This window comes from Pygocentrus nattereri, chromosome 5 (assembly GCF_015220715.1).
Source record: "Pygocentrus nattereri isolate fPygNat1 chromosome 5, fPygNat1.pri, whole genome shotgun sequence".
NCBI lineage: Eukaryota > Metazoa > Chordata > Actinopteri > Characiformes > Serrasalmidae > Pygocentrus > Pygocentrus nattereri.
The window spans coordinates 34,140,893-34,166,712 of NC_051215.1; the positions used below are offsets into that span (position 1 = coordinate 34,140,893).

At 39.5% G+C, this 25,820-nt stretch overlaps 2 protein-coding genes across 4 annotated transcripts in view; one reads left to right on the plus strand and one right to left on the minus strand.

The window, feature by feature from the left end:
• tet1 (tet methylcytosine dioxygenase 1) overlaps window positions 1–3,542 on the minus strand; it is a 51,476-nt gene extending 47,934 nt beyond the window's left edge. The window contains exons 1-2 of the mRNA XM_017725421.2: window positions 3,208–3,542; window positions 737–2,335 (exon numbers count right to left, since the gene is read on the minus strand). Of these exons, the coding sequence (XP_017580910.2) occupies window positions 737–2,167 (1,431 nt within the window). The 5' untranslated portion in view covers window positions 2,168–2,335; window positions 3,208–3,542. The remainder of the gene's footprint in view (window positions 1–736; window positions 2,336–3,207) is intronic.
• Window positions 1–21,963, plus strand: part of slc25a16 (solute carrier family 25 member 16) — a 57,353-nt gene extending 35,390 nt beyond the window's left edge. The window contains exons 1-10 of one of the 3 annotated variants that reach the window (XM_017725437.2): window positions 6,323–6,432; window positions 9,559–9,703; window positions 13,193–13,285; window positions 13,488–13,621; window positions 14,199–14,262; window positions 14,385–14,506; window positions 14,936–15,002; window positions 15,143–15,305; window positions 15,959–16,027; window positions 20,155–21,963. In XM_017725437.2, coding sequence (XP_017580926.1) covers window positions 9,604–9,703; window positions 13,193–13,285; window positions 13,488–13,621; window positions 14,199–14,262; window positions 14,385–14,506; window positions 14,936–15,002; window positions 15,143–15,305; window positions 15,959–16,027; window positions 20,155–20,311 — 969 coding nt within the window. In that variant the 5' untranslated portion in view covers window positions 6,323–6,432; window positions 9,559–9,603 and the 3' untranslated portion in view covers window positions 20,312–21,963. Of the gene's footprint in view, window positions 1–6,322; window positions 6,433–6,685; window positions 6,816–9,558; window positions 9,704–13,192; window positions 13,286–13,487; window positions 13,622–14,198; window positions 14,263–14,384; window positions 14,507–14,935; window positions 15,003–15,142; window positions 15,306–15,958; window positions 16,028–20,154 lie in introns of those variants that run through there. The other 2 variants (XM_037538763.1, XM_017725445.2) reach the window with 2 other exon arrangements.
• Window positions 21,964–25,820: the final 3,857 nt, after the last annotated feature.

Sequence of the window (25,820 nt, forward strand, 5' to 3'; positions counted from 1 at the left end):
TAACAATTTGCATGTGTACAAAGACAACAGCAATAACTAAAATGATTATGCTTCATAAAAACTCCTGTAGCAGCTAAAACTGCTGTGCACACTTATACAAGAATGGGCTGCATCGGAAAATGTGTACAGCAGGAATAATATTCTTTTTTTAATTACTTTACGTTCTTTTGATCATTGTGGATGTGCTATCATCCTTTCGGAAAGGGATTCAGCACACCACCAAGCTGTTGTAGCTGTTTATAGCTGTGCACTTCATTTTTTAGTAGGCCAACATCAACAGAACCAACTGCAGAACCAAAACTATTCCTCAACGTCAATGATAAACACTTCAAATAGAAATAAAATACATTTAAATTAAATTAATGTTGACATTTTTAACCAATAGCATTGGCCAAACAATTGCTCATTTGTCTGTTAAGCATTAATCGTTTACATCCCTAATAGTTACTGTTACAAATATTTACATGTCTGCTGTTATTTTCCTCAAAATAAACTTGCCTAGTGTAATCTGTTACAGCAAATAAAAAACATGCTCCTTTGTAAGACATATTCTTGAAAAGTTACAAGCTTTTAAAATGTATGATGGACAATGTATGAGTATGGATGGAATATGTGTAATATGTGTAATCGCATGACAAGTCAAGACTGATGCAGTACTGCAATTTAAAACAAGAGTTTCAGTTTCACCTCTGGGGAGGAACAGAAACAGTGGTCAAAGTACAGTCAGGTGGCCTACCTCTCTGGCTGTGGTCTGCAAGGGTCTTCTCTTCAACTCCACACACTTCCTGAGCTTACAGATCTGATGGCCAGTCTTTCGGTTCAAGCAGCAGCTGCACTGCCCGCAATTGATCTTGAGGAGGCAAGGCCCGCAGGTCCCGCATCTACTCCTTTTCTTCCTCTCTCTTCTCACCTGAGCTTGCAGTAAGCGCTGTCGGATGTCTGCCTCCAGCAGCGGAGAAGCACCAGTGGCCCTGTGCTCAAGAGCCAGCTCTAAACTTCCTGCTTCTGACTCTGTATCAAATGAGAACTGGGTGCTATCTGTACTGCTGGACACTTTACTGTCGAAAGAGCCTGCTGTTTGAGGCCCAGTGTCCAGAGAGCCACTGTAAATGCCTGCACTCAATGACAGAAGCGACAATGCTCCTTCGTTTTTGCTTGACAACTCATCTCTGTGATCCTCCTCTTTGGTTTTCACGACTGTGGTGATGTCAGGCTCTCTGTCTTCTACCAGCTTAGCATCTGTGGGGTTCTGAAGTGCTGGTGATTCTTTGGGAATTTCACATACGGAAGATGCTGCAGACAAATCTGGTAGAGAAGAGTCTTCTAGGGCGCTTTGAGAAGCAATGTCACATGACTGTAACAGAGACGGTACTGTTGGGCCTGAGGTATCAAGTGTACAAACAGAGTCTGCTTCAGCGGCTGGGTCATGCTCTTCTGCGAACAAATCATCTGACTTATCAGTTGTGCTTGGTTTCTCCATGTTCTCAAGGGGCACAGGGCTGTTTTCACTTTGTACCCTTTCTGTAGTGACCTCAAACTTCTCCTCCTCCACTGTAGCAGTCTCATTAACAAGTGGTTCTCCATGCTCCTCATCTGCTTTTTCTTCAGAGCTTGAGTTGACAGGTAGAGCCTCTACACTGGTAACAGGTGTCTTGCTTTGTTGGTCATCAGCATCATCATCATCAGCCTGTTTAACAGGTTCTGCAATTCTCTGAGTGTCCTGTTCCCTTGCCTGCTGGCCTCTCTCTCTGCTCTTGGCCACCCTCCTAGGAGGCTTCACTTCCTGTGGGCCACTGTGTGACAACAGACTGCCCCGGAAAGACCTCCTCCTGCCCCTGAGGTCTGCAGCTGGGCCATGTTGTGTCAGAGAGCTGCGTGTGTGTCTAAGTTTGATAGATCCTGTTAAGTCAGATGGATTCTTGGTTCTGCTTGCTCTTCCTTGGGGGGCTTTCTTGGCAAGCCTGCTAACAGCACTTGCCTGGACCCTCTTGGAAGCCGGTTTCTTCCCTGTTGACTTCTTGGTCTTTACTTGCCTTGTACGTGTTGTTGGACCCTTGGGTTTGCTTGAATTTGCTGTTCGCCTTCTATCAGTGGAGGATTTCAGTTTCCTAACATTTCGCTTGGTTGGAGGCTGGACCTTCTTTGACGGTTTGGGAGGATGAGGCATAGCTAAGTTTGATGAGGGTCAGAGGGTTGAGAGACAGGCCAGCAGACATGGGAAATGGATTAATTCTCAGATTTAAAATATTTAAAATATGACACTTGTGATTCCTTTTCCATCATCAGACCCACTATAAACAAGTTAGCATTTCACTGTGGCCTCCCAGGGGCATGCCTGCAAAAAATCAAACAAATTATGATCAACCTAATCATTACCACTCAACATTCAGCTTAAAATCTAGTAGTACAACAAGCTAAAATTGCAATGAATCACATTCATCATATTTCTTGCACAAGCTGTAATAATGCACGGCACTGAAGTGTTAAGGTTCATATGATTTGTGCAGCTGTTGGTCTGCTGTTAGTAACAGTGTACTTGGGTAGATAGTAACACATTAGTTACAGTGTAATTAACAGGCAACAATGTAAATAAAATGTAGAAAGTTACAATGCAAGACTAGTACGGTTAAGAATTACACATTTTCGTCCTTAACGCCTTTGCTCGTTTCCCCAACAAGATCATATAACCCAGCGACTTCAAGCCTAAAAAGGAACGGCTGCACTTTTCAACAGTGCTGCTTTAAACATAGCGCCCTATTGTGGCAGGATTCACTGACCACAAAGGGCTTAAACAAAGTTGTAAATACTCGGCTAAACACTTGAACAGATATCGGACATACAGCCGGCAAAGGCTACGAGCGGTTTGATTACAGCTGGCAAGTGCTTAACATAGCTGTGAAGGCGCAGCAAGTCTATTAGCACATTCACACTGGAACTTGGCTAAGTTAGCTTTAGCTTTAGCTAGCTTAGCCGGACTACTTCAAGTTTCCTCGCTGCTGCTGCTGCTCGCTTGATCCGTTATCGTTGCTACAAGCTCACCGCCGCGTCTGGAAACAGCCCGTATTACTTTTCTAGATTTGGATTAAAACCGACACGGTAACTACACAACTGCACCGTGGAGAGATGCAAGTCACCAAGGTGAAGATAATTCTGTGCTGGCGTGTTACACCGTGTACACTTTTAAGGGAGTTCAAATACTTCACATACCGGACACAGTTGCACTGCCTGAACTGCTAATAATACTCCACGCCTGTGAGACTCGGCAGATCCTCCTGCATTTTCCTTTGGCGAATTTGGCAAGTTGGTCGAGCCACCATAAGTTCAGCAGCACGCCGGAGCAGCGGGACGACACGTAGTCTTTATAATGTAGCTAACACTTAATAACACTGACATGTTGCCCCGGAGTACAACAGCACTTTAACCCGTAAATCCAGGCACCACAGCCCCTTCTCCCAAACACGACCTACGCTCCCCGCTCACATCGGCTATTTAATGGACGTCCGAGGGGTGACAGGAAAACGTGGAGTGGAGTACATGCTGACAGCGCACTGTCGGTCGGGACTTTGAGTACTAGAGACATAGCCTGTTAAAAACAATGACCACGACATCACCAGTAATAATAATAATAATAATAATAATAATAATGTTGTTGGTTGTGTTATTGCTATAATACATTGCAATAATAGTAATAATAAAAATAGTAATGTTGCTGTTGTTGTTGATATTGTTGCTAATATTGCTGCACATGTGAATTATATGAATAGTCTAAAAATATAAAAGTATACAGTGAACATCTCCACAGTTTCCACAATCATGGCAATTAAAGTAACACATACTGCGGCAGAGTAAAACAAAATCAGAATCAGAAGAAGTTTTATTGCCATTGTCAATGAACAGGATTCACAGACTAGGAATTTGCTTCGGCATGAAGGTGCAACATAAAAACAAGTAGTAATAGGCATGCAAAATTAAGTCCACATAAATAAATACTCTATGCAAATATATAGATAGAATGAATAAAAATAAAAATACAAAAGGCATGTACAACAGTACTATATACAACAGTGCAGGTGGAGTAGTGCAATTCAAGTAAAGTGACCAAGGCAGGGTTATAAAGAGGTGACGTGATTGTATATTGTTCTTGAGTCCAATGGCAGAGGGGAAGAAACTGTTCCTGTGGCGGGAGGTTCTGGTCCGAATGGTCCGAAGCCTCCTGCCCGAGGGGAGTGGATCAAATAATACGTGTGCGGGGTGAGAAGGGTCTGCTATAATCTGATCCGCTCTCCCCACAGTCCTGGAGATGTACAGGTCTTGGAGAGATGGGAGGCTGCAGCCTATCACCTTCTCAGCGGAGCGCACAATGCGCTGCAACCTTTGTCTATCCCTGGCAGTGGCCCCAGTATACCACACTGTGATGGAGGAGCTGAGGATGGACTCGATGATGGCCGTGTAGAACATCAGAACAAACAAAACAAAACAAGGAACCTCCAGGGATCTGGTAAACGTTAGCGCTGATGACCCCACCACCAGGAAAAGACTGGACATAAATAGCGTTTATGGAAAGGGAATGCAAGAGAACCCCATCTCCCTCCAAAATGACCATTTGCTACATTGCTTATATTTAAAAAGCAGCCCTTTCACAGGACGTCTGGTAGAATGACCTTGAGGAACTGAGATCAAAGCTCAGCTGTCTGACTGTAATGGAAAAAGAAATGTGTTGCAAAAATGTAGTGTTGTGTGTGAACCTGAACCACAAAAACCTCATACCAACTGTCAAAAATTAAAGTCAGTTCAACTTAATATAGTAAGATAACTACCTTAATAAGTACACTGCCTTTTTTGAGTTAACTTAGCTTGAGGACACTAGTACTTCACCCAGCTCAAACGTCTTAGCTTAGTCAAAGGTTCTCCTAACTCGCAGTTTTGAAAATGAGCATCTCAGTAACGTAAACAATATATATTTTACTCGGTTTACTCACTAGTCAGGATGCCTTCCACCAGACCAGGCATCTCAAACTGGGGATCTTCCAGGCCAAAGGGGTGCAGATATTAGCATTTACCCTCATCTAATGCTTTGAATTCAGTTCATGAATGCCATGCTTATTACCTGAAGAGCTGAATCTGGTGTGTTTAACAAGGCAGCGTCCTAAAGTCTGCAGTATTTTGGCCAGCAAGTACTAGAGCTTAATCCATGTGCATCAGGCGGTCCCACCAGGTGTTTTCTCCACTTGGGGTCCCAGTTATGGGTGGCTGTGGCACCACTGTGATTCAAATTCTTGCTTAGTTGCCCCACTCACGAGCACCAGAAAATGTCTTTGATATCTGTGTCCTTAAACATGTACTTCACTGTAAACCCAACAGCAGGTGAGTTGGAACCCCAGCAATCCACAGCTGTCCATATCTAAGTTAAGCTAAATTAAGTTACCCTTGTTAGTCCCACAACAGGGAAATTTCACCTCCACATTTTAACCCATCTATGCAGGGAAACACCACATACACACTAATGAATGCATACACACTAGGGGGCAGTGAGCACACCTGCCCAGAGCAGTGGGCAGCCCTATCCACAGCACCCAGGGAGCAGTTGGGGGTTAGGTGCCTCACTCAAAGGCATTTCAGCCACATTCTGGCAGCTCAGGGGATCGAAAGAGATTGAAGAAACAAAATGATGTAATACAATGTGACTACTGTTCTTAGGGCCATTACCTTCCAGTGCGCTGTAGCTCATACTGTTACATTTAGAAGACATTCCCCTTCAGGAGTCAGGCTTCTTACTTGGTATTGTTCAAGCATATTCGTGACTTGAACATACATACATTATACTATATTACCACAGTGTTCCACGATTGGTTGTGCATCCGGCCATTTGAATGATCATCCAAAACGACCAGTGAACCCAGAGATCTTTCAAGTTTAGCCTGTGATGAAGTTTCCTTCGAGGACTGTTTTGCTTTACAATGCCCTGCATGTAGACAGAATTAAAAAATATATTTTAGGGGCAAAACCTTATCTCAAAACTATTGTAGAGCAACGTTTCACACATTAGGGAGAATATTTATAGACTTTTCTTGTAATAACCTTTTAGCATTAAACGCCCCAGACGTCAGGTTCCTATCTCCACCCCTGCGAACAATTCTGACTCGGTACATTTCTTTAGAACCGAATCCTTCACAACCAAACGTTTTGATGTCATGTTGTTTACATCTTGCAGAAGACATTATACTATAGTTAGTATTGTAGAAACGTAGAGAAATCGGTGGGACTCTCCTTTAAAAATGACTTGGTGCTGCGCGGTGCATCTGACAGCCGTCATCGCTGATGACGCGGTAAGTACGCGACCAGAAAAGTAGCCATGAAGGGCACTACGGCTGGCTTTGCGCTGAAACGAGCGCACACGTGTAGAGTGCAGCTCTGAAGTCTTCCGCTTCCCCAGTAAGTGCACCCTCCACATCTGTACGGCTTAACACTCATGCACATAATGTGCTGTTAGACTGCGTTTAGTTCGCCCCCCGGCTGTTTATTCGTTAGCTTCCTCGCTAATCACCGTGTTTACTGCGGAGTGAAGCAGATCTCGCTGTTGACACACAGAGCTGCGCACAGTCCGCTCTTATCCAACGAGTGTGATCGGGTGTAGAAAGCTAGTCGTGTCGAAAGACTATATGGCGGTACAAAGGTTAGCTGGTATTACATGACTCCCACGATCTGTGCGGCGTTGTGGCCTGTGGTGTTCGGTCTGTGTTGTCTGTGTGTCCTGAACAGGTGGAAGGGCTGTCTGCCTGTAGCCCCGACCTCAGGTGGCCTTATCAGGTTATCGGGTAGGACGGCTGTATTTCGAGCATTCTGGTTATGTCGTATTTGTTATTGAGTAGCAAAAGATTTCGAAATATTGTTGAAATGATCAGCCGAGCGTTGCATTAGCTCCCAGCAATGACCAAAACTGGTTTACTGAGTCAGTTGCAGAACAGCTGTTCACTGTCTGTCTAGCTCCCAGGCACCCCCACATTTATTACTACTTAAAATGCCTGTTCGAATAAGGTGCACCAGTTCAGCTGCAACCGATTAGATTATTGTTGGAGAGGGTTTGGAGGAGCCTGTTTCGTTTAAACCTCAGACTTATAATTTGGTTTGCTCTTGATTGTTGAAGGGAGCGATATCATCATGGCAAGGTCCAAAGAGCTCTCTGAGGCCTTCAGACAAAAGGTTGTAGATACTTATGAATGCTTTCGGAAGGGATTTTAAAAAGGTCTCAGAACAATTAGAAATCAGCCATTCCACTGTCCACTGGAAAACAATTTACAAGTGGGGGTGTTTGTAACCACTGTCATCATGGCAGATTCAGGTCAGACTGTCTTAACAAGTTTAGCTCGAGAACAACAGAAGTTGCATAAAGAAGGCTTTATCAGTCCAAAAATGTGGTCTTGCCACTTCATTGATGTACATGTATCTAAATCAGACAGAGACTTGGCAAGTTTGATTTTCATGGGAAGTGTGTAGTGAGAAAACCCTTGCTGTCAAAAATAAATAAATGTATATTATTATATATTATATCATATATCATATATCATATCATATCAGGGTTAGGGTTAGGGTTAAGACTAAAGTTTGCCAGAGAACACGTAGACAAAGATCAGTACTTCTGGAACAATGGGCCTCATTCACCAAGCATTCTTAAAACTCACTTTTGCTGCCTTTGCGAAGATTCCTGAATGCACTAGTGGTTTCTTATTTGGGATTTGTTCTTGGGTAAGAACAGAATCTAAGCACACTCATGAGCACAAAGGTTCTGCAGTTTAAGAACACATCATAAATCTGACTGAGACTTTTTCTTAGTATCCTTTCTCAAGAACAATCTAAGAATAAACTTATGTAGGTATTAGTGAATCATGCCCAATGCACTTTGGACGTGTTAGCTGCAAACCAAACACACAATTTGAGCACAAGAACCTCATACCAACTGTGAAACATGGAGGTAGAAATATCATGTTATGAGGATCCTTTGCTGTAGCAGGGTCTGGTAACCTCTTCATCATGGAATCCACCATGACCTCTTTATTGTATCAGAGGGTGCTTGAGGAAAATGTGAGACCATGTATAAACCGAAGCAACATGACAGTGACCCTAAACATTTCAGTAAATCCACCAAGGAAAGGCTCAAAAGAAAGAAATGGAGAGTTCTGGAATGGCCAAGTTAAAGCCTAAATCTTTATCCTAAGAGATGCTTCAGATTCAGATTCAGATTCCTTTATTGATCCCAGGGGGAAATTGCAGTTGTTACAGTTGCAGCCATTTATGTAAAAATAAACACTTTACTAATAATTTAAAACAATATATAGAATTTACAGTATGTATAATTTAAAACAATATATAGAATTTACAGTATTTATGTGCACCAGATTTAAGTACTCTACACACACAATTGTTGTTATTGCACATATGAACAGTTTTTTGAATCACACACTGAGGGAGGAGTTATGGAGTTTGATGGCCACTGGTAAGAATGACTTCCTGTGGCGCTCTGTGGTGCATTTTGGTATGATGAGTCTTGAGCTGAATGAGCTCTTGTGTCTCATCACCGTATCGTAGAGTGGGTGGGAGCCATTGTTCATAATGGCCCGCAGCTTAGACAGCGTCCTCCTCTCCGACACTGCCGTCAGCGAGTCCAGCTCCACACCCACAACATCACCGGCCTTGCGGATCAATTTGTTGAGTCTGTTGGCATCTGCCACCCTCAGCCTGCTTCCCCAGCATGCAACAGCATAGAGGATAGCACTCGCCACCACAGGCTCATAGAAGATCCTGAGCATAGTCCGGCAGATGTTGAAGGACCTCAGGCGCCTCAGAAAATAGAGACAGCTTTGGCCCTTCCTGTAGAGGGCGTCAGTGTTCTTAGCCCAGTCCAGTTTATTGTCAATATACACACCCAGATATTTGTAATCCTCCACAGTGTCCACACTGACCCCGCTGATGGACACAGGGGTCACCGGTGCCTTGTCCCTCCTCAGGTCCACCACCAGTTCCTTTGTCTTTGTCACATTGAGCTGCAGGTGGTTCCTCTCGCACCATGCGACAAAGTCCTTCACCGTGGTGTGGGGTTATTTGAAATGGGCATTGCATGCTAGAAATACCTAAACATCACAACACTGAAAGAATTCTGCAGGAAGGAGTGGGAAAACTTTCTTCCGGTCAGTGTCAGAGACTGCTAGACGGTTTATGTCTAATTGAGGTTATTTCAGAAGTTATTTCAAAGATGATGGAATTGCATGATGTTTCATGTAATTCCATCACCTTCATCAATAGATATTGTTTAAAAGAAGACGAAATATTACTATGTCCATATTTATTAATGCAGAAATAAATATTTAATTAGGTGTCCTATTTTTAGACCATTCTCAAAGATCAAGATCATATTTAAAATATCTTACAAATGAGCATTTGTTGGTTTATCATGGTTTTATATGAAGTAATTTAAGCTTCTTGTTTATTGAGTGTTCATCGCATTTTTTGCTTTGCATGATGTCATTTTTACAAAGCTGTTAAAATGTTGTTTTGATGTTTCAGATTGCTCCGAAGGCATGGCTGCACTAGAGTCCTGATATAAGCAGCATGGCAATAGAGGTGTCTGTGTCCTCAGCTGGTCAGCCTCAGGTTCCAGGTCCTGCTCAGAGGGACTACTACTACTGGTTCCGCTCTTTCGTAGCAGGAGGTGAAGTCTGTCATTGTATCTTTTTGATGAATAAATGTTGTGAATGAGCTTAATTTGTGTATCTGGTGATATATTGACAAACCCTCTTTTACTGGTCTGTATGCAGTGCTGAGAGATACAGTACTGTGCAGATGTTTTAGGCATCTAAGCAAATTTTGAAACAATTTACCTCAGCAGTGAATTTATCACAATATACATGCACCGGACACTCTATTACATGTTAAAACAAATAGCTAATCGGCCAATCACATGGCTGCAACTCGATGCATTCAGGCATGTAGAGGTGGTCAAGACAACTTGAAGTGCAATCTGAGCATCAGAATAGGGAAGAAAGGTGATTTAAGTGACTTTGAACGTGGTGTGGTTGTTGGTGCCAGACGGGCTGGTCTGAATATTTCAGAAACTGCTGATCTACTTGGATTTTCATGCACAACCATCTCTAGGGTTTACAGAGAACGGTCCGAAAAAGAGAAAATATCCAGTGAGCGGCAGTTGTGTGGACGAAAATGCCTTGTTGGTGTGAGAGGTCAGAGGAGAATGGGCAGATTGGGTCGAGATGATAGAAAGGCAACAATAACTCAAATAACCAACCAAAATCTCTGAGGAATGTTTCCAACACCTTGGTGTGTGTGTGTGTGTGTGTGTGTGTGTGTATGTATGTATGTGTGTATATGTATATGTGTATTACACACACACAGTGGGGTAAAAAGTATTTAGTAAGCCACTGATTGTGAAAGTTCTCCTACTTAGAAAGATGAGAGAGGTCTGTAATTTTCATCATAGGTTCACTTCAACTATGAGAGACAAAATGAGAAAAAAATCCAGGTAATCACATTGTAGGATTTTTAAAGAATTTATTTGTAAATTATGGTGGAAAATAAGTATTTGGTCACCCACAAACAAGCAAGATTTTTGGCTCTCACAGACCTGTAACTTCTTCTTTAAGAAGCTCTTCTGTCCTCCACTCATTACCTGTATTAATGGCAACTCTTTGACCTCGTTATCTGTATTAAAGACCCCTGTCCACAGCCTCAAACAGTCAGACTCCAAACTCAACCATGGCCAAGACCAAAGAGCTGTCGAAGGACACCAGGAAGAAAATTGTAGACCTGCACCAGGCTGGGAAGAGTGACTCTACAATAGGCAAGCAGGTTGGTGTGAATAAATCAACTGTGGGAGCAATTGTAAGAAAATGTTAGACATACAGGACCACTGATAATCTCCCTCGATCTGGGGCCCCACGCAAGATCTCATCCCATGGGGTCAAAATGATCACAAGAACTGTGAGCAGAAATCCCAGAACTACACGGAGGGACCTGATGAATGACCTGCAGAGAGCTGGGACCAAAGTAACAAAGGCTATCCTCAGTAACACACTACGCCGTGAGGGACTCAAATCCTGCAGTGCCAGGCGTGTCCCTCTGCTTAAGCCAGTACATGTCCAGGCCCATCTGAAGTTTGCCAGAGAGCATATGAATGATCCAGAAGAGGATTGGTAGAATATCATGTGGTCAGATGAAATCGAAATAGAACTTTTTGGTTAAAAACTCAACTCGTCGTTTTTGGAGGAAGAAGAATGCTGAGTTGCATCCATACCTACTGTGAATAATGGGGTTGGAAACATCATGCTTTGGGGCTGTTTTCTGCAAAGGGGGACAGGATGACTGATCCGTGTTAAGGGAAGAATGAACGGGGCCATGTATCGTGAGATTTTAAGTCAAAACCTCCTTCAGTGAGAGCATTGAAGATGGAACGTGGCTGGGTCTTCCAGCATGACAATGATCCCAAACACACCACTCAGGCAACGAAGGAGTGGCTCTGTAAAAAGCATTTCAAGGTCCTGGAGTGGCCTAGCCAGCCTCCAGACCTCAACCCCATAGAAAATTTGTGGAGGGAGTTGAAAGTCCATGTTGCCCAGCGACAGCCCCAAAACATCACTGCTCTAGAGGAGATCTGCAGGAGGAATGGGCCAAAATACCAGCTACAGTGTGTGCAAACCTGTGCAAACGTTTGACCTCTGTTATTGCCAACCAAGGTTATGTTACAAAGTATTGAGTTGAACTTTTGTTATTGACCAAATACTTATTTTCCACCATAATTTACAAATAAATTCTTTAAAAATCCTACAATGTGATTTCCTGTTGTTTTTTTTTCTCATATTGTCTCTCATAGTTGAAGTGAACCTATGATGAAAATTACAGACCTCTCTCATCTTTCTACGTAGGAGAACTCGCACAATCAGTGGCTGACTAAATACTTTTTTGGCCCTGTGTATGTGTGTGTGTGTGTGTGTGTGTGTGTGTGTGTGTGTGTGTATATATATATATATATATATATATATATATATATATATATATATATATATATATATATATATATATATATATATATATATATATATCTTGCTGCTGTCTGAAGAAAACCTTGCATCTCCATTTTTGTCGTTTTTCAGTTTTTGACATGATATAAAAAAGCCTGTTGGTCTTTACATTGTGTGTAAATTTCATGAAGGATGGACCAAAAGAAATGGCCCAAAATGACTACGAAAGACGTCTGGTTCCATTGACTTACATTGAAAGTGAAGTATGGTTTTGCCTTCTCCTGTAAAGTTACCATTTTGGAAATATGAGGTTTTCTTTCGACAACAGTGATATATATATATTATATAAATGTATGTATGTGTGTATGTATGTGTGTATATATATATATATATATATATATATATATATATATATATATATATATATATATATATATATAAATGTACGTATATATATGTGTGTGTATGTATATATATATATATATATATATATATATATATATATTCTATACATTTTGTTTATTCAAATATTAACACTTTTCAGCAAATAAACACATACTACACAAATAAATTGATTTTGAAAATGTGTCTTGGGTGCCTAAGACTTTCGCACAGTACTGTATCTCTATGGGTCTAAGAGCTCTGTTTGCCCATAATTTTGTATGCACTTTGTGTGCACTGTGTGCTGAGTGTAATATAAATATAGTAGTATTTGAATGCAAACAAGTGGGCTCTGTTTTCTGGGGTGGGTGTGTGTGTGTGTTGTGTGTGTGTTTTTTTTTTTTTTTTTTTAAATACACAGAGACTAGTTTATGATTTAAAATTAAGCTATTTTTATTACTATATTTTTATTAATATTCTTAAAAGATTTTAGACTGTGACATGCTGTTTGAGTCTGATGAAAAAGAAATGTTAACTGTTGTGCTCCATTTGGAATAAAGGAACCTAAACTGCTAACCTCGTCTTATGGCTTTTGAGTTGAATGCCACTTTTTCGGTGGTTTGTTTATGATTAACAGTGACGTGAGTTACTCACAGCTGGTACCTTAATATGCATGTTACAGAAACCTGCTCGTCATCTTTTGATCTTTTCTTGACCTCCTGACCCAGGCTAGCCATTAAAGATTAGTAATGCTTTAGATAACATGATGTATCACTCTATTTTAATAGGTGTAGCAGGATGCTGTGCCAAGACCACCATTGCACCTCTGGACAGAGTGAAAATTCTACTCCAAGCTCACAGTCCTCATTACAAACACTTAGGTAAGCCAAATCAAATGGTTCTTGGCTTGAATTCTTCAAGGAAAAGGGCTTTAATTGATATAGAGCCTTAGTATACAAAGAACCCCTTTTCTTCCATTTAGCACTGTCATTTTTAATGTAAAACTAGGTTGAACTAGATGATTTAGTTTGATTTATAATTTGAAGTGTTGGAACAAATTCAATATGCCTGTACTCTTTGTAGGTGTGGTTGCTACTCTCAGGGCTGTGCCAAAAAAAGAAGGCTTCCTCGGACTGTACAAAGGGAATGGGGCGATGATGGTCAGGATATTCCCTTATGGAGCCATTCAGTTTATGGCCTTTGACAATTATAAGAAAGTATGTCTTATTATTATTATTATTATTATTATTATTATTATTATTATTATTAATTCATTTATTTATTTATTTTGTGTGCAATACAGTTCATTAAAATAAAGTACTGTGCAGCTGTAAGAGACCACCTTTTGTTTATTTAATTTTACATCAAAGTAACATCAAAATTAAGTACAAGTTATTCATTTTCAGCAATTATCCTTTTCTCAGTAACAGCTTTATGACAGCTACATATCCTTTAACACCTATAGTGTTGCGTTGTCTTCTCACAGTGGAGGGATGGACAGAAATACCTGTGTTTTTTCAGCTCTGAAGCAAGAGTGGAGCTTTATTCTCTCCCCTCTCTTGAAAATGAAAGTTAGTGACAGTTTTGGTGGTCTACTAGGTCTTGCATTTTTTAATCTTCTAATACTTTTTTTTTAACTCCAGTTTTAGAAACACATGCTTTTTCCCTTATTTTCTTCATTCATTTTTTTTTTTTACTTTACAGTACTGTTTGTAAAATTACTTGTCCTTTTGTGTTCCCCATGCTAGTTGTAAAACTGTATGTAATAATCTTCATTGTAATTTGCACATATAGCTTCTTAGTACACAGCTTGGTATATCTGGACACATTCATCGGCTCATGGCTGGATCTATGGCAGGTGTGTAATATTCACCATCCACTTAACTTTTATTTTTGTAGAATTGTAGCTCAAGCAATGATTTTTATTTTTTTTTAGTTTGGTTTTGAATTCGCTTCTTTGTGCCTATGTTTCTTCCTCAGGAATGACTGCAGTCATTTGCACTTATCCTCTTGACGTGGTTCGTGCTCGCCTGGCTTTTCAGGTGACGGGAGATCATCGCTACACTGGCATAGGAAACGCCTTCCAAACCATCTACTTGAAGGTATAAGGGGTTGGGGTGGGTAATGAATGTAGCCATGATATACTCTGACTGTCACATCATGGTAAATTATGTTACAATGTGCTTGTTGGAGTAAATCATCAGTAGTTCTAAAACTTTGAACATCTAGTAGCTGACTGGATTAATTCACTTTTATTTATTTTATTTTTTTATTCACTATTACCAATTATTGGATTTTTCCCCTCCTGTTTCTTTTTAACATTAGTTTATGTAGTTTAATTTAGCAAACGCTGAAATAAAGAATAAATATGGCATGTCTGTTTTGCTTGTGCATTTTGTTCAGCTTGTTTGCAGATTTCAAAAAACCTGTGTGTTTATATTTTTGCCATATCACCCACTATTTTAAGAGGGAGAGTTTGAGAATGAGAATTGTGAGTCTGTATCTCTTCCAGTTATGCTTTCTCTTTAAAGGAGGGTGGCATCTCTGGATTCTACCGTGGTCTAACTCCTACCATCATTGGCATGGCTCCCTATGCAGGTAAATGTTTTATGTGTTATTGTCACTTCAAAAAGCTTAATTTTTAAATAATTTTTTTTGGTTTCATTGCTTCTGCACACTCGGTGATGCTGGGGGCCTTTTCTTTGGACATAATAATCGGTGTTCTTTTTCTTCTTCAGGCTTTTCCTTTTTCACGTTTGGTACTCTAAAGAGTCTGGGGCTGGCTCACTTCCCTGAGCTCCTTGGCAAGCCATCACTAGACAACCCTGATGTCCTGGTTCTGAAGACTCATGTCAACCTGTTGTGTGGGGGGGTCGCTGGGGCCATCGCTCAGACTATATCGTGAGTTACATTTTGAATGTTTTTATTTGGAAGTTGCTTACAGTACTCTGTTTTTGAATCTCTGTGCCATTTTATAGTTTACAAGTAAATCAGGAATTAACTTTTAATATGCATAACAAGTTCCTGCAGTTGTCAACCCAAAGCACCCCTGTGTCACTTTTTCTGCTGCCATTTAAGGGCTCTCAGCTAGTTTTGCAATATATTATTCATTCAAAAGTATGACATTATTTTACAAAGATATTTGTCATTTCGTTCTGTCAGTGTTCTTTTACAAAGAAATTTGTTTCTTGAATTTGACTATACCTGCACTTTTGTCGTATGACATTGTGCCACCAGAAGATTACAAACACTGTTGTTTTAAGCATTTCATAAGTTCCTTGGAAGAAAATAAGACCAGGAAAAGGTCAACTTATGTATCATATCTTGTATTACAGAGCCATTACAGTGAAGTATTGTCTGCAGGTTTCTGGTAATGACACTTTAAAGCTAGATGTAGTACAATATAACAGTACATGGTTGGGGGTTGACTTTTAACACTGAAGTAAAACACTTTTCTGTAATACTGTACAGTATAAATATTACACCTGCACATTTGGAAGTGTTACTGCTGCAGTTGAATTCTTTCTCTTGTATCTCTGCCTTTTATGTTTTAGATATCCTCTAGATGTTGCCCGGAGAAGAATGCAGTTAGGAGTAGTGCTCCCTGACTCAGATAAATGTCTGTAAGTGTTATTTTTTTTACTTAAGATGCCAGATGTTGCCTGCGTGAGCTCTTTAGAAATTGAGTTTTTGTGGCATTACAGAAACAGTAAATTCAAAATTTGCTGTATTTGCAGCATGATTTCCATATATGGACTGGACAGTGATCGGCATGTTTTGAAACTTTGACATTGTTAAAATATTGCTTCAAAATCCTTTATTTAAAATTAATTTATTATTAAGTTTCATTCATTTTTATACATAATGACAGTTTCCAAATTGCTTTTCTTAATATATTTTTATTTGCTTAAAATTTTCTGCAGCATTTTTAAAGTAATGAAATTTATAAGTACAATCACCACATCAGTTTATACTGTGCTGCAGATTTTGTCACCTGCAAAAGGTGACAACTGACTAAAAATATTGAATTCCTGCTTTAAAATTAAATAAATCCATATTTAAAAAAGCTCAATGTCACCAAAATCAAATGACTATTATTGCTGCAAGAGTGTTAATATAACAATCAAACAAGAAAATAATTATTTACCTAATTTCGCAAAGTTACTTACTGTTCAATTAAACTTGCATTTTCTCTGTAGCCAACTGATCACAGCAATTGCACACACAAACATGCTGAAAACAATGGTGCTTGGAATGTAAACAACTGCACACAAATGTGTTATATCAACACAGCCAGAAGTATTCTGGCCAAAAGTAAGTAAACTGATATATGTATATATGATATGTTCATATATTTTATCCATGTACAACTGTTTGGTCCATTTGAATTATGGAGGACTCAAAGTACCCGTTTTTTTGAGTTTCAGCAGGAATAAGCTCAATACAATAATGTTATATAAAATTTGTAACTAATGTAGAAAAAAAAGAACATAACAGTGCAGCTTCTCACTTGTCCATTCAAACTGTCCTGTCTGTGTGGCCTGATACACCTGATATTCTGTGCTGTTAAAAGCAAGAAAACATTTTTCAGCATGATGCAGTCATGTTGTGTCTGCTAGGATTTTCTCTAAAGCAGCATCCATTGCGTCCAACAAAGACATGTGAGGTCAGTGATGTACCTTTCATTACCGTGCTGAAAAGAAATACTTAACTGGACTGAAGAGCAGGCAGTAGGCTTTTTTATATATATATATAAAACCACACTCACCGGCCACTCGCTGTTCAATTGCTTGTTAAGACAAATAGCTAATCAGCCAATCACATGGCCACATTTAGGCATGTAGAGGTGGTCAAGACAACTTGCTGAAGTGCAGACCGAGCACCAGAATGGGGGGGGGGGGGGGTGATTTAAGTGACTTTGAACGTGGCGTGGTTGTTGGTGCCAGATGGGCTGGTCCGAGTATTTCAGAAACTGCTGATCTACTGTGATTTTCATGCAGAACCATCTCTAGGGTTTACAGAGAATGGTCAGAAAAAAAGAAAAGTTGTGTGGAGGAAAATGCCTTGTTGATGTGAGAGGCCAGTGGAAAATGGGCAGACTGGTTTGAGGTGACAGAAAGGCAGCAGTAACTCAAATAACCACTTGTTACAACCAAGAAATGCAGAATACCATCTCTGAACGCACAACACGTCGAACCTTGAAGCAGATGGGCTACAGCAGAAGACCACACCGGGTGCCGCTCCTGTCAGCTAAGAACAGGAAACTGAGACTACAATTCGCACAGGCTCACCGAAATTGGACAGTAGAAGATTGGAAAAATGTTGCCTGGTCTGATGAGTCTCGATTTCAGCTGCGACATTCAGATGGTAGGGTCAGAATTTGGCGTAAACATGAAAGTGTGGATCCATCCTGCGTTGTATCAATGGTTCAGGCTACTGCTGGTGGTGTAATGGTGTGGGGGATATTTTCTTGGCACACTTTGGGGCCCTTAGTATTGTTGCTGACCATGTCCATCCCTTTATGACCACCATGTACCCATCTTCTGATGGCTACTTCCAGCAGGATAATGTACCATGTCACAAAGCTCATATCATCTCAAACTGGTTTCTTGAACATGACAATGAGGTCACTGTATTCCAGTGGCCTCCACAGTCATCTGCAGCAACTGCGTGATGCTATCATGTCAGGATGGACCAAAATCTCAGAGGAATGTTTCCAACACCTTGTTGAAAGTATGCCACGAATAATTAAGGCAGTACTGAAGGCAAAATGGAGTGCAACATTTTAGTACCTAATAAAGTGGCCAGTGAGTGTAAAACGTATGTATGTATGTATGTATGTGTGTGCATACATATATAATATTATATACATACGTATGTGTGTCTGTATATACAACCCCCCAAGGTTGGGATGCTGTGCACAATGTAAATAAAAACAAAATGCAATGATGTGCAAATCATTTAAACCTTATATGTAATTGGAAATAGTAAAAATGATCTTTGGGCCCTCAGAAAACACTGCATTAAAAACAAACATGATTCTGTCATGGAAATCACTGCATGGGCTCAGAAACACTTCTGAAAACCACTGTTTGTGAAAACAGTTCATCACTGCATCCACAAATGCAAGTTAAAACTCTAAAACACAAAGAAGAAACCAAATATAAACATCGTCCAGAAATGCTGCCACCTTCTCTGGGCCTGAGCTCATTTAAAATAGACTGAGGGGAAGTGGAAAAGTGTCCTGTGGTCTGACAAATCAACATTTGAAATTCCTTTTGGAAATCATGGACACTGTCCTCAGGGCTAAAGATCATGCAGCTTGTTATCAGTGCACAGTTCAAAAGCCAGTGTTCATGATGGTTTAAGGGGGCATTCGTGTGCATGCCATGGGTGACATGGACATCTGTGAAGGCATCATTAATGCTTAACGATATATATACAAGTTTTGGTAACATATGCTGCCATCCAGACGACGACTTATTCAGGGAAGGCCTTGATTATTTCAGCAAGACAATGGAAAACCAGAATGGAAAACATTTCCGTTTCAAAACTACAGCAGCATCTCCTCAGTTCCCAAACACTTAGAGTGCTGTTAAAAGAAGAGGTGATGAAACACAGCGGTAAGCAGGCCTCCGTCCCAACTTTTTTGGAACATATTGTTGGCATCAAATTCAAAATGGGCAAATATTTTTCAAAAAACAATAAAAGTTTTCAGTTTCAACATTTGATATGTTGTCTTTGTAGTGTTTTCCTTTAAAAATATGATGTACATGATTTGCACATCATTGCATACCTTTTTTTTTTTTTTTTTTTTTTTTTTTTTTTTTTTTTTTTTTTTTTTTTTTTTACATTCTGTACAGCATCCCAACTTTTTTGGAATTGTGTGTGTGTGTGTGTGTGTGTGTATTTAGGTATGTATATGTCCCACACTCTTGCATAATTTGGTAAGTCATTTCTTTCCAGCCGCTGGTCAATTTTAGGAAAGACATCGCTACCTTCTTGCTACTGGTGAATCTAAAGATGCCTCTGTTATCAGTTTGTTGGACATTCCAACAGAACCACATCACTGCAGATTGTGTAATATGACTATGACATGTTTAAATGATTTTCTAAGTGATTCTTCCTCTACAGAGAACTTAAACTTGGCATTTTATTGCTAATGTTAGTGGCCAGTTTTGGTTTATTTGCTGAGTTTAACATATTGTAAAGTAATAAATTTTTTTTTTTTTTTTTTTTTATCATTATGGTTTCCCAATATGTTAAATTCAGCAAATAAGCTGTAATTGTGACTTACTTAATCAAGGTTTACTCAGTGCAACTAATTTAGATTTACATTAGAATTGTGTGGGAGAGCAATGAGAAATGCAAATAAAACATTTGAGCAAATAAACTATTAATGTTAAGTATTTGAATTGGTATTTTTAAAAAGCAAAAAAAACAAACATTGGTTGTTTTCATTTAAGGCTTATGCTTTAACAGTTGTGAAATCCTGTAAATGCCCTTTAGGCAATCCAGTAAATGCGCAGGAGTCTTTTTGAAGCCTTTTGTAAAATCCAAGGGCCAGAGTACACTGACCCAACGTTCTCCAGCACCAGTAAACCCCTACAGTGTTTTAGTTGGTGCAGTTAAGAGATTGTTTGGAGCTGGCCTTGAGCGTTGGGTCAGTGTTACATGGACCTGCAGCTCTAAAATGTGGTTGACCTTGGTCTGATTTATTTATTTATTTCTATTTTGTTTTTTGGAGCAGTAGCCTGACGAAGACCCTTAAGCATGTGTATGGCCAATATGGGATTAAGAAAGGACTGTACCGTGGGTTGTCCCTCAACTACATCCGCTGTGTACCATCCCAGGCAGTCGCCTTCACCACGTATGAATTCATGAAGCAAATCCTGCACTTGAACTAGTGCAGCAGTTGTTGCTGATCCTCTGTTCCACAGGAAGAACAAATTGTCATACAGATACTTAAAGCATCACAGCAGCCCTGCTTGCCAAATCCAATGACCAGCTCGTCAGACTGCCCATCAAACCCCCCAGGGTTGCATGAGGTTGAGGGCCATGCCTCACCAACCCACTCTGGAGACCGAGAGAGGGAATTCCCCGTAACAGTTATCACCTACAATGATCAGCTTATGGAAAGAACTTTGGTTGCACTGAACAGTCTGCCTTAATCAATCAGCGAGGTTGTGCACTCATGTCTTCTGTGACGCAAAACAAGTGACGCACAATAGGTCTTTCTTTCAGCTGCTGTTAGTGTACATTGTGTCTGTATGTCACAGCTGTAATCCACTATGTGCATGAATGGGATATTTGTGATCAAGTGCTTGTCAGGGTTGAGATAATACTGCAATAATCAGAAAACCTTACTCAGAAACAGTTAGATGTTTCATCGGCATCCCCCCACCCCCTCTACCTCCGCTGCCTCTGAAGTGGAGGACTGATATGATTCTGTGAAAGTAGTATTTCTACTCATGTTTCAGATCAATCATGGCTCACATGCCTTCTACAGTAGCTCGAGATCTTCTGTTGGTTTGTAGTAGATGCTATCATGCTTTATCTCAACAGAAATCTTTCTCTTCTTTTAAAGCACAGTCGGTGAGAAATCGAGATGTGCATGCCGGTAGTAGAGGAGAGTTTTATGGACATTTTTATTTACAGATGAGAAAGGGAACCTGATAGGGTCAGGTTAAAGATCACATTTACCTTGCCAGATTTATGTTTGTCAGTTACTTTAAACCACCTGAAACCTTTACCTGTAATATTGTATCTTTGCTGTAACAGCCAATGTGATGGAACATGTAGTCTAATGTCATTCAGTCTGTCATTTAATGTAGAAAAAATAAAATGATGTTAGAGTTTATGCTTAAGAAGACACATAAGTCAGTCAAGAGTTGCACTTCTAAACCTTTTTTTTTTTTTTTTTGGATCTGAATAATTTGAGTTTTTAATCTCCATCGCCACTTGGTGGCAGTCTTGAGTGGACAGATCAGGTTTATCAGTGAAACACTTTTAAACCCAATGTTACTGTCCATCATGCACTATACATGCCTTTACTTTCAGTTGCTGCTCTCTATAGCATAATAAATGATTCTGTCTGTTTGGCTGGACGAATGACTGAAAGTAAATATTTATAGATTTGTCACATACAGCCTTGATTTGAGACACGACACAGACGTGGGAGATTGTACAATCATGCTTTTTATTATAATCTGTTATAACAATGCCATTAAATCAAAATGTCTCAATGCGATGGCCATGGGTTTTGGAGAATAAAGGAAATGTCTTGTTAATGTTGCAGTTATATTAAAATGTATGTGAGAGAAATTTTAGCAATATTATTATTTATTATTATTATTTGATCATAGTGTATTTTGTATATGTCTGAATGCAGAATGCAACTGAATGCTATGAACAAATATTTCATTGGTATTGAACTACAGATCAATGAAAAATGCCTTTTTTGTACTTTTTCATTCTAATTTTGCATCTGTTTGTCCAGTGCTTACACAAATTAAATGGATGTTTCTGCTTGTGTAAATAAACTACCATGATATGTATTTATTTGACTACCTCATCTCCTATGATCCACATTTCAAATATGACTGTGGGGGGAAAAAAAGGCAAGTTCTCAGCATACAGTCGTAGGCAAAATACCCTTGGTTTTACATGTTGAGTTCTATGTTAAAATAAGGTACACATCCCTTTCAGAGAATACATGTCTCTATGTGTGTATGTAAATGTTTGTGTGCAAGTATATATAGACACACATACATATATGTACATAATCCCATTCATACTTAATATAGGATTTCAGCTGCTAAACAATTCGGGGTCTCCTTTGTTTTTGTTTTTTTTTTTCATTTCATAATGCGCCAGACCTTTCTAGTGGTGACAGGTCTGGACTGCAGGGAGGCCGGTTTAGCACCCAGACTCTAAATGGACAATGTGGTTTTACATTGTCTTGCTTAAGTAATCCAGGCCTTCTCTGAAAAAGACGTCGTCTCGATGGCAGCCTATTTTGCCAAAACATATATATCATTCAGTATTTATGTCACCTTCACAGATGAGCATGTAACCCATGCCATGTGCACTAATGCACCCCATACCATCATGAATACTGGCTTTTGAACTGTGCGCTGATGACAAGCTGAGTGGTCTTTAGTCTGGAGGACTCATTCATTGAGTTTTCATTCATTGGACCACAGGACAGTTTTCCACTTTCCTTCAGTTCATTTTAAATGAGCTCAGGTCCAGAAAAGGTGGTAGCATTTCTGGATCCTGTTTGTATGTGCTTTCTTTGTGTTTTAGAGTTTAACTTTTTTGTTACTATTTCTGGAGCACACAGCCCCTTTACCAGCACCTGTTCATCTTCTGAAATCTTCTGAAGTGTAAATTTCTGATTAAGGGAAAGAGATAAAGTGGTGTTCAGTCAGTGGCGTCTCAGCCGTGTCTCACACAGCTGAAATGTTTCACCATGATGTGTGACTTTTTCACTCCTTGTGTCAACATCATTGTGATGTTGAGAATGTTCTGACTGTTGATTCCGTTAGCTCAATTCAGCGCTAACTTTTTTTTTTTCCCACCCTAACAGTCTGCAGGGGTGATGGAAACTGGCTGAATGCCTAAAATCCTGTGGGTTATTAGGTTTAAGTTATGACCAGTACTCAGTCCTACTCCCACACCATCGTGGAAACCACACTGAATTCTAGAGCACCCTTTATAACCGTCAGCAAAGAGATTACAATGTTTTATTTAGTTATTAGTTGAGTTATTAATGTATTATTTTTTATTGGTATTTATTTTTACTGGCATTTCAAAACAATAATACACATTGTCCAATATATAAACATACAAAACACAGAAAAAAAGAGACCACCCTTCATTTATTTAATTTCCAGTCAAAACAGCCACTTTCCAGGAGATATTTCTGAGGAGATTTATGATAATTCACTTGCATAAAACATGGACAAAGCAAAATAAGTGAAAAAGCAGGAGTTTCCAAAATTGGAGTTTAAAATTCCTAAAATATGTAGAGAAAATGAGTCTAAACAACTGTGCAAGACCTGGTAGGCCACCAAAACTGTCACCATCTGATAAACAGCACGTAAAGCTTTTATAGTGAAGAAACTGTTACTGAGAAATGGCAAAAAAAAGAGAAGAAATATGCAAATAAAGACGCTGCTGGTGTTCTCAGAACAAGGCAATCGCCTTGAATCTAGACTTCACCACTGAATGTGCTTAGAATTATTTGGATATGGAGATCTTTGAAGGTGTGTAAATTCCTGCAAATGTCTCTCAGAAACTGAAAGTGTAAAAAAATGTATATTATACTTTGCTGCTATAGTCATAGATTTAGAAGGGAGGTGAATGGGAACATGGTTTTTTAATGGCACCCACAATAATTCACTTTGTGTCTGCTTGACACTTACATGCGTCTAACTAAGGTAGCCAGATATCCAGTTTTGAGCTGCCAAACTGACTACTAAGCAGAGACACTAAACACTTTTGTTTATTTTTTTATTTGTGTGAAGACAACATCTCATAAGAGCTAATAAACAGAATTCCACTAATTAGTTATAGGAATTCTGGGTAACTGTGCCACATGCTCTCTTATTACTTATCTTTTGAGTTTGTCTTTCTCACAAAAATAAGTAGCTTGAATTTTCATTCAGACACAAACATCAAGTCTAGACTGAGTGATAAAAAGTATTTGCAAAGTCAATTTATTATAAATTTATTATAAATTTATTAATTTATAAAGTCATATATAGGTACAAATGATGTCAGGTTTTTAGTTAAGTAAACAATTTACAGTTTTGTTTATTTACTGAGTTTGCCCATTAACTGTGACTCCATCCAACAATCCCACCAGGCATTTTCTATACTTGGCTTCCAGTTCTGAATGGATACGGCATTACTGGGGATCAAACTCATAACGTCCTGGTCAACATGAATGCTTAGGCCATTGCAGCTCACAAGCTCCTGAAATTAGTTTTGTGTGCTGAAATGATTACTACACTGTAAAATACACAATGTTTGTTGCAACAGTCTAATAATTCAATCCAGCATCAGAAGACTGTAAGTTTGAACCACATTGATTTTGGGATTGTATGATAGAAGAGTGCCAACTATGGAGTATGGAATAAAGAAACAATTCTATATTCTATAGAGAGAAATGCGAGTTGGGAGAGCTTTTGACTAAACTAAAAAGTTTGAGTTGGCTGAACTTAGGTGTTCTCAAGTTGAGTTTACTCAAGAAAAGCAAGGGAATTAGTTACCTTATAGTTTTATGTTGAGCTGACTTTTTTTTTACAGTACTTTTCTTCAGTATCAGTCTTTTTTTCAATATCAGCATCAAATTCACAGTCAGTTTCATAACAGGTAGATATTCAGTGAACCCCTTAAAAACATAGGCTTATTACATACTAAGTCTTATTTTTCAGTACCTACAGGGACTTCAGTGCAAACTAGTTGAGCTATTCGTAGGTCATAGAGGTATGTATTAAAGCTTTGTGCCTGCTGGCCCTGGCCAGGTTTTTTAAGGTCCTTTAAGAGGTTAAACGCTTCAGTATTTTTCTCAAAGACAAAAGAGAAACATCAGGACTGAAAGCGTTGATGTATCAGTATCAGTCCACCCGTCCATCCTTACTGTACTTCTCACAAAGGGAACGATGTGCATTCGATGGCTTTCCCAACATAGCTGTAGGGTTCCTGCATGACGTATGACATTTTTGGCTCTTTGTGACTTATCAGGTCAAACTAATCAGATGATTAACAAGCCCTTCCTAAGAGGGAGTGTTAGAGAAAGGAAAACACTGAAATGGGCAGATGGTTCTCCAGGAGTAGGGCTGGAAACCACTGTTCTAGCTAGATTGGCCCAAGTTTCCACCTTTCATCTCTAGCTGTGACTGAATGCAGTCTGACTTCTCCCTTATTTGCATTTCCCTCCTGCAGCTTTGTATAGCACTGCTGCATAAAGTAGCGGCAAATTTGACTGGTAAATATGTTGTACACAGAATACTGTTTGTGGTTTATTTTGCAAAGTTGTTTTTGTAGAATATACAGTGACAAGTAAGACTACGTGTCCTACATGTCATCAAAAGGCTAAGATGTAGCCTACCTTATAACATGAATCACTCCATCCTGTATATAATGTGATCAATGAATAGTTTCAGCTTCGTGCCACCTCCTACAAACAGATCTGTTTGTGTCCTGAAAAGAAAATGTAGCAGAGCAAATAGTCACGTTTCCTTTTTCACATTTAGTGTGCAGCCTTATCTGTGATTGTCAGCAAATGTGAGATACTGAACCTTAACTGATAATGTGGTTGCCATGCTTTACATTAGATAACTTTGAATTTTCTCACAAAAATGCCTCTGATACATTGTGTGACATATCCTTTGTATTTAGCAAGGG